Consider the following 9,326-nt stretch of genomic DNA (forward strand, 5'->3'; position numbering starts at 1 on the left):
GAGGGAGCAGCAGTCGGTGGTCACGTGTTGACTCATAACCACAGCTCAAGGTTGTCTCTATCATCATTTTGCGTCCTCCTTGTGCGACTGAAAGGATAAAACTGCTGTTGGTTTGTGTGGTAGATAGAGAGGAGTGAACTGTCTCTTTTTTATCCCCTTTATGTCTTATTATTTCAGTTTTCCACCATTTTTTTTACACTTCTGTGCAAACCTTGTATATTGTGTACATACAAAATTAAAAACTTACAACAACTTAAATGGGGAGGTTATGTTTGCATCTATAGCCCCAAATATTACGTTAGCTAAAGCATTTCAGCAAATTAGAAAGAATGCATCATATACCATCGTTATGCATGTGAAAGGTGTTTCCAATAGAAACCAATGCTGTCAAGTAATTGTAGAGTTAAAAAAACAACACACTATTCCCTCTAAAATGTAGTTTAGTGGAAGCACATGGCATGAGGTGATAAAGTACAAGTAACTGGAACTCTTATTGTCAATCATTTATTATCTGCATTTCTTTATGAGAAGCAGTAAAAATTAAATGTTTCAGGTTGCTCTCATCTCTCTGTCCCAGAGAACCATGAAATCACATTATTTAGATCATTCCTTTCACCTGTCTAAATTCAATATGACCAAATATCTTAAGAACGCTTTGAGAGAGAAAGAGGAAAAAGAACCGTCAGTGGAGTTCATTTAAAGTCACTGAGTAAGTATTTTGGTCACTATTAGACGCCTAAAGCAGTGTCAGCTTTCCAACATAGGCAAAATAATAAGAAACTGGCTTTTCAATTGCGTGAAAGAAATCCTCGTGACCTGCATCGATAAAAAGTAAGACTGTCACGTGTCTCCACAAAAAAAGAACGATATAAAACTAGTACATTTGAGTAGAAAGAAGAGCGACCTGACCCGGGCTGTACAACAGTACAAATCATATGAATCAAAACAACTGACAGAACCAAGTTAAACAGTTGATGTATTCCCCATTTCAGGGCCCTAAAATGACGACAAAACAATAACAGCAAAGATTCTTGTGTTTCTCCATTATTAAATGAGTAGATATCCATATTAGAAATGCTAATTAGATTGATCCGTTTATTAGATCCAAGCCTCTTGTCATTTATCTAAACTTGTGCTTCCTCTTCTTCTCTCCACTACTTTCTCAGGAAAAAATCCGAGACTTTTGGTATGTGTTGTCTTTCTTATGCTACTGTGTGCAGCTTTTTATGAAAATGTTCACATACACATAAATTATGTTTCGAATTATATGCATAAAATGTCGTAAAAGCATGTTGCAGGTTGTATACTTCTCGTGTGCGATCATACGAAAAACGAATCCCAACGAAATATTTGCGTTTGTTTTTTGCTCTTCCTGACATTCTGCAGCTGGAAGCTACAAATGAAATTGGATATAAGGAAAATCTGATATGGATCCTTCCTAAAATGTTCTTTTTTATGAGATGTGGCATAAAAATGTGGTTCAGAGTCTGATCAAACCTAAAGGATACTGTTAGCGGAAACGCTTAATATTACTGTTGTGAAAGCAAAAACAGCCTCGTGCCCGACTTGTCCTTCAGTCCTGTTCCCAATACCTGAGACCACTGCTGGTTTTCTCTGCCTCTAACTGCACTTAATGGACTACACCTTGCATCCCAGGTGTGATGCAATGAGAAGACAGCAGAGTAAAAACTCTGAATATGATGGGATCTTCGGGATAATGCATAACTATGGTGCGTCAAAGCCTGTGTGGCGTGTGCACCTGGATTAAATGAAAAACTTTCTCCATTTCTCTTTCAGCGCGAGACGAAGCATCAGAAACACGGTAGCTCCACGATGAGGTCTGGCTGGTTTAAAGGATTATTGATAATCTTCATCATCACTTCGGCCCTGTTTTACCTCGGTTCCATAAAGAGAGAAGTGCGCATCCATTCAGAGGGACTCCACAGGGCCCACCACAACAACTGCATCAGGGGCCAGGGAATGCTTAACAGGATGGAAAATATGGAGGCAGACATCGCCAATCTGCGTGAGTCACCGTCTGAGCCTGACAACTGCTTCTGTAGAAAATCTATAGTGAGTTTTAAAGTCGCCGAATTTACGAAGATGCATCGAACCTGGAGCTAAATTTGATTCGTTTAGATTTTAAAACGGTTTTCTTCAGCTGGATTTAAACAGTAGCTACTGTAGCTGTTAAATACATTTTAAAAAATGACATTGGATCTATAGGTTCTTTTTAATTTTTTTTAAATCACACCAACAATTAAAAAAAAAAAACTGCGAATGAATAAAATGCAACCGCATATTTTTTGACATTTCTGATGTTGAATTAAGCCGGTTGTCTTTTTCAGTTTAAATTACGCTCACTTGCCTCTTACCACATAAATTCTTATAAAAGTTTGGCTCAAGATTGTGAAACGCATGACTGCACTTTGGATAGTTTGCTGCTTGCTGCTTAGACTGATGGCTGAATATATATATATATATATATATATATATATATATATATATATATATATATATATATATATATCTTAGGGAGTGTTATTTGTTGATTCTGCTTCATTTGCATTGAAAGCAAACTAATGCAAAGGACAAAAAAAATCTTTATCCACAGTCAATCTGTTGAAAAAATATGAAAAGAAGGAACAGGAGACCGAGATGAGGGTGGAAATCAAGAAGGAGAGGAAAGTGGTGAGGAAACTGTACCCGAATTCTTATCTGTTCAGAAAGTGGGGTGATGATCTGTCAGAGGAGGAGCAGAAAGAGGCCGAGAGCTTATTTCAGAGTTATGGCTACAATGCCTTCCTCAGTGACCGGCTGCCACTCAATAGAGAGATCCCTGACACCAGGCCCACCAGGTGAGCTTCCCATCCTAGAGCTTTTGGAACTGCTATTGACCGTCACATCTTCTTCACACAGAGGTATCATCACAGTCATTTTATCTTTGCTTTGCGGCCAAAGTCTGGTTTGGGGATGTGAGCTGGGAAGAAAATTTAAACAAAGCTTCTTTTTTTTTAATCAGACTTTTTAACTATTTTTGATCTATTAAGCAAATATTCAACAATTCAAACACAATGACACATAACCGCTCATTGCACTGCTTTGCAAATTTCTTTGTTTACGCTTCAAAATAATGGTAGTAGTAATAATTTTATATTAGTACCTACATAAAGATGCAGTCTGAATGCTCATTTACTCAGTGTGCTTCATTTGGTTGTTCACAGATGTGCTGAGAAAAAGTATCCAGAGGATCTGCCGTCCCTCAGTGTTGTGTTAATCTATCTGGATGAAGCTCTTTCTGTCATCAAAAGGGCCGTTCGCAGCATAATTGACAAGACACCTGCTCGACTGCTACGGGAAATCATTCTGGTGGACGATCACAGCTCCAACGGTGAGTTGAGTTAGATACTCTGGCTCTAAAATGATTGTCACACTGTGATAGATGATTATGAGAGTTGCATACTAAACTGATCACACAAGATAGTGTCTCTCTTTTTGATGCAGTAAGATGCTTCAATCCATCTTTAAGTTTTGAGTAATTTTGGTCAAAGCATGTAGCTGCAAAGGTAGGAATCTCAAGAGTGTGCAGTGGTTTATTTGCCATTCAGATGGTACCAGAAGCAAGCACAGCTGGATGCATCTGAAAGGAAAAGCCTGAATAATCTGGAACGCTGTTATAGTTAAAACAGAGGGCAACATTTTGCACTTCAATGAAACGTTTCTATTCAGTTGAATTGAAAATGGTATAAAGACAAAGTACCAAATGATTTGTTTTTGAAAAATATTGTTATTTTGAATTTAATGCCAGCAAAATTATTCATAAAGGTTGGGGTTGAGAAAATCTGTGAAAACTCTTCACTGCAAAGAAAACACATGCAACACAAACAAGGCTGAGACGTTGCACTGCCTTTTCAGTCCTAAAGCCCTTAAATCTGAGTGTTTGACTACACTGAATCCACTGCTTGGGTTCTTTAAATGGTTTGTGTCTTGCTGTCTTTCTTTTCTGCAGAGGATCTAATGGAGAAACTGGATGAATACATCAACTCCATCCATGAGGAGCGTCCAGGCCTGTTGAAGAAAGTGCGACACTCTGAGCAGCTCGGCCTCACACAGGCCAGACTGTCAGGATGGAAGACGGCAGTAGGAGACGTGGTGGCCATCTTGGATGCTCACATAGAAGTCCATATGCAATGGTTGGTTGAAATGCAGAGAGGTCCGAGTTATTGTAGCATGGTGTTGAATATTGATTTGGTATTAAACCTGTTATCCTACCTGTTAAAATATCACTGTGTGCAGGGCAGAGCCGCTGTTAGCTCGGATTAAGGAGAACCGCACAGTCATATTGACACCAGTTTTTGACAAAGTCAACTATGATGACTTGACACTAACTCCCTATGGACCCAGTGCTGATGGCTTTGACTGGGCTCTGTGGTGCATGTACGAATCCTTCAGACCCGAGTGGTACGCCTTAGAGGACGACTCGCAGCCCGGCAGGTAAGAGTCACCCAGATGCACATCAAGAAATGGTTTGACATGTTGTGAAACGTGCTTAAATCCTTCCGAACTTCTTGTTTGCATTGTAACATTACATTAGAATAATCTACTTGATGCATCTACTCCCCTTTGGTAAATTAAAAGAAAAACAGCAGTAATACAAGAGATCACTTGTTCGCTTTATCCTGTGCCACAAAAGTGACTTAAGTTACAGTGTTTTGCGCCAACTCTTCTCCAGGCAAAAAGCTTAAACAACGAAAAATGCACCCAAATTGTCAAATCATGCAACCCAGTAGGTTAACTATCTCCAGGCAGGGTGCGCTGAGCGACTTCTCACTTTGTAGACGCAGAATCCTTGTTAATGTTTTATGTGTTGCAATGAGATTATTGTGACAGATGATCTCTTATGGGAAGAATCCTCACACCTTGTTCTGAAAAATGTTCAGGTCAAAATTGTGTCATTTTCTCTGCAGCTGGGACAATGAGCGCAGTGTGTATCTCATTTGCTACTAAATGTTGTTACTATGTACAAGGTTGTGTTTTGGTGTTGGACAAAATCAGCATGGAGAGAAGGGCCTTTCTGCAAGTGTTCTGTACAATATACAAATGAAGTCGAGGACTGCATAAAAAAATCAACGTGTGCCACACCACCAAACAGTAACCAATCACACTCTTTTTGTTAAAGAATCATCACTTTGTGTAAATCATCACTTCTTTCAAATAAAACTGGGTCACAGCTTCTGTTATCAGATGCATGTGACTGATTCACAATTTAGGAAGCTGTGGAAACTGTACACATTGTGTTGTCAAAACAAGCACTAAGGACATTTACTCAGACAAAACAACTGATGTCGATTATAGAACCGAATGTCCTTATTTTTAAGGTTTTAATGTTTTCGAGCACATTTACAATCATATTGTGAATTGCTATAGCACTTTTTTTTTTTAAAACTTTGTCCAAAACACTTTTAGCTGCTGTCTCTTTAGGACCCCCTCATAAATTCCTAACTAAGAGGAGTGACACGGAGGTATTTAAGTTGCAGAAATTAGGAGAGGAGCTTCAGGGCTGTCTTCTTCAGAGTAGGAAACACTTGCCCATAGAAGATACTTTCTGTCCCTCATATTTGTCTAGATTAATCACAACAAAGTGTAAGCATCACAGATGAGTAGCCTGTGACAATATCTTTCACATTTGTAACTTTTACATTCCTTTTTATGGATTGCCAACCTTAATAAGAACATTTTTTATTTAATTAATTAATTTTTTTAAAATAGGCTCTGTGAAACAGTTTCATAAGAATCATTGGAGGAAGTTGCTGACTTCTCCAGTCATATTTTCTTTTTACTAATTGACTACAACCCTAAGTATAATCTGGAACTATATAAGCTGTGTCCCCTTGGAAAGGAAGAAGAATAACTTACTTAAGAGTGAAGCTAAGCAAAAAAGATAAATGGAACACTTAAAAGGTAGAAAACTCAAAAGCATATTTCCCCTTTTAAATGTGTTTTTGTTTCTTTGTTCTTTCTGAATCTTTAAAAACTTTAAAAGGTGCAATGTGTAACATTCAGGGCAATCTATTGGCCGAAATGCATTATAGTATCAATAAGTATGTTTTCATTATCTTAAAATGAGCAGAATCCCAAACCAATGCAGGTAACTCTCTTCATCAGTCTGCCAGCTTACTACAGTGGCTCAGAAGGGACCAACTAAATGCTGATTCTAGAGCCAGCAGATGCCACTATATCCTACACACCTACACCTTCCACTTATTTTTAAAATGGTGTTACCAGGAGCCCCTCCATCATGGGGATACTTGCTGCTGATCGGAAGTTCTTTGGGGAGATTGGAAGCCTCGACAGTGGAATGAAAATATACGGTGGTGAAAATGTGGAGCTCGGCATCCGGGTAAGATATTCCAGTGACTTCAAATTCACAGAAAAACTTGTTTTGTTTTGTTTTTTTGTCATCAGACTCTTGTATTTTGGCAGGTGTGGCTTTGTGGAGGCACTATAGAAGTCATTCCTTGCTCAAAAATTGCCCACATTGAACGAATTAAAAAACCTTACGTCTTAGACCTGAGCGCCACGGTGCGGCGTAACGCACTGAGGGTGGCAGAGGTTTGGATGGATGAATATAAACACAACGTCAACATTGCTTGGAACCTTCCCATAGAGGTATGATCTGACATCTCTACATTACCCACATGGGTTTCAGTTTTTATCATCCGAATAATCTGCTGTTTTATGACTGTAAACACTGTAGTTCCTCTTAATTCTTAAAAAAAAAAAAAAAAGGTGTCATATGTTCTTATTTTCCAACAGAACCATGGGATAGACATTGGAGATGTGTCAGAGAGAAAGAAGTTAAGAAAGAGTCTGAAGTGTAAGCCCTTTCAGTGGTATATTGATAATGTTTACTCCTTACTGGAACCCCTGCATAACCTGCTTGGCTATGGAGCTGTAAGTAAAAAATGATGTACCATAAATCATGTGTTTTAAAGGCTTTCTCTTGGTTTTACTATCAAATATATTCAATTTGAGCACTCCCATATGATTCTGATATTTAGGTTAATTTGATTGAGCTTAAGTGGTGCAAACATATCAAGTGAAAGTGGTGCATTATTCCACTGTGCAACCACACCTGCATTAAAATTACTTCTTTGTCTCTTTAAACGGGTAAGGGGGGGTGGGTCAATCAGCATGTTTACATGGTAACTATATCAGCTATATTTGGTATTGCAACACTGTGGAATGTGTGAGAACTTTCAAGACTTTCTGCTGCGTCTAACTTTCTCTGTGGGAGATAATCATACATGTAAGTTATAGATAGATGTTTTTAGTTAATGGAATAGTGATTTTTGTCAGATGAGTAACGGTTTGGAAATGCTTTAAGTAACCACACATAGAAAAGAAATTGGAATATGGATGTATTACTATACACTTACAATAGACTGTATTAAAATAAAATTTAAAAAAATTACCCTTTGAAGCATGCACAAAGTCCCTTGGCCCATTTGCATCTAGTTGATCATATACATGCAGGAGTTATATGTTATGACTCCGCTATGATGGGTGGTAAAATGCCACCATTTTCAGGTTTATATATTAGATCTAAGACATAAACCATTGACAAATAATTTAGCAGATACTGTTACCATGCAGCAGAGTGAATTTGACAGCTGTCTCTTGTGGGTATTCTGGTGTTACAGTCTTGTTCAGTTTTTTCCAGGTCAAAGCCCAGAACAGGAACTGTAGAGCTTGCACAGAGCACCTAGTCCATTTGAAGTCCAATTGAATGTATACATGCAGGAGAAATTTTACTCTCAACTGCATTATCAATTATTTCATCACTTAATTTCCACTTCACCACAAATCGGTCCTCTTCAACTTTCTCCTTTCAACCACAGACCAAGTCTATCCGACCAACACTAACTAAAGCAAGAGAAGCCTACACCTCAGATTGGGCCACATTCAAACCCATAGGCAATTAAATTTAGTAAGATTTCAGTTGGACTTATGTCTGTTAAAACTGTAAATGGTGCACATTCTAGTTTGGCTGACACAATAAGTCTTTTTTTATCTCCTGCTAATCTCATGCACATTTACTGACTGTCAAAAGGGACAATCGATTAAACTGAATACCAGCAAATTTTGTGCTGTTTAAAAAAAACAGCACAAACTTAACAATTCTGTAAACATATCCTAGAAGGGTAGTGGCTGCAAGAGGACTCAGATCTCTCACAACCCAAGCATTTGACAGGAAAAATGTAGTTAAAGTATATGTAGTTACACTTTGCAAAGAGGGCAAGTGCTAATCTTGCATGATGCCAAAACTTTTATTTTGGAACTGAAAAATGTGGAGTTAGGTTAATCTTATTGAAATATTAAGGAAAAGTCCCATATAAAACCACTTGCCTTTTTATAAATAATTTTTACAACCTTTTTAGACATTTGCATGTCACTGTATATCCCTTAATGTGTTGTAGGTTATGTGATATATATCTGCATCTGTTGGCAGCTTATTAATAATCTGAAGCCAGATCTATGTGTTGACCAAGGCCCCATGCCTGGGTACACACCCATCATGTACATATGCCATTTCCTCTCATCTCAGGTATGCTCCGGTTGATTCACTGCATGTTAACAGACATTGATTTTACTTCTTTTTATTTGTGTCTGAGTAATCTTCTGTTTGACAGCACTGTTATTATCGCACTGATGGACAACTCTATATCGGCGGAATCAAATCTCATAAATACAACAGCAACAGCTGTCTGGTGGACACTGGCTCTGGAGTCTTCCCGGGACTGTTCGAGTGCAAAATAGCCCAGCAGAAGAAATTCCACATGTTATGGGATTTTAAACAGGTAAATACTGTAGTTTTTAAACATGAATATGCACCAGAGAGGGTTGTTTATCTGTAGAGAAGTGATCAATAAAGAATTTTATTCGCAGGGAGGACCGATTCAGAACAGACGGACAAAAAGATGTCTGGAGGTTGCGATGGACGAAAACGGCTATGTCAGACTTTTTGTTAAGCAGTGCAGTGGTCAGAGCTGGAAGATACAACATGTCATCTCAGACAATAATGCCCAAAACTGAACTTTGTGTAAGAGGAAACTCTATAGTGACAGCTCATCTTTAAGAACACATGGTGCTGGTGCACCGTGGTTTGTGAAATAGATTGAGGCTATTTTTATTTTGTCTATATATTTTTTAATTTACATATTTTTTGACAAATGTGACTTGTGAATTACATTTGAGATTTAAAAAAAAAAAATAAATAAACATTAAGTAGCATTGAGTCATTACTTCTTTATTGGTTTGGGCTA

At 38.0% G+C, this 9,326-nt stretch overlaps 1 protein-coding gene across 1 annotated transcript; it reads left to right on the forward strand.

The window, feature by feature from the left end:
• Positions 1–1,779: 1,779 nt before the first annotated feature.
• Positions 1,780–9,145, forward strand: LOC140282832 (probable polypeptide N-acetylgalactosaminyltransferase 8). Its single transcript, XM_072377407.1, has 11 exons — positions 1,780–2,026; positions 2,615–2,858; positions 3,225–3,391; positions 4,010–4,193; positions 4,297–4,494; positions 6,286–6,400; positions 6,484–6,669; positions 6,817–6,954; positions 8,513–8,608; positions 8,694–8,861; positions 8,950–9,145. The coding sequence occupies exons 1-11, from the start codon at positions 1,834–1,836 to the stop codon at positions 9,094–9,096; spliced, it is 1,836 nt and encodes a 611-aa protein (XP_072233508.1). The 5' UTR covers positions 1,780–1,833; the 3' UTR covers positions 9,097–9,145.
• The last annotated feature ends 181 nt before the right edge of the window (positions 9,146–9,326 follow it).

The sequence above is a fragment of the Leuresthes tenuis genome, unplaced genomic scaffold, assembly GCF_036924035.1.
Source record: "Leuresthes tenuis unplaced genomic scaffold, fLeuTen1.0.hap1 SCAF_23, whole genome shotgun sequence".
Lineage (NCBI taxonomy): Eukaryota > Metazoa > Chordata > Actinopteri > Atheriniformes > Atherinopsidae > Leuresthes > Leuresthes tenuis.

Excerpts from the sequence above, each read along its gene's own strand:
- LOC140282832 (XM_072377407.1), top strand. The coding sequence starts at position 1,834 with ATGAGGTCTGGCTGGTTTAAAGGATTATTGATAATCTTCATCATCACT. Across the intron at positions 2,859-3,224 it reads CCTGACACCAGGCCCACCAG|ATGTGCTGAGAAAAAGTATC; the intron begins GTGAGCTTCCCA and ends GGTTGTTCACAG. Across the intron at positions 8,862-8,949 it reads TGTTATGGGATTTTAAACAG|GGAGGACCGATTCAGAACAG; the intron begins GTAAATACTGTA and ends TTTTATTCGCAG.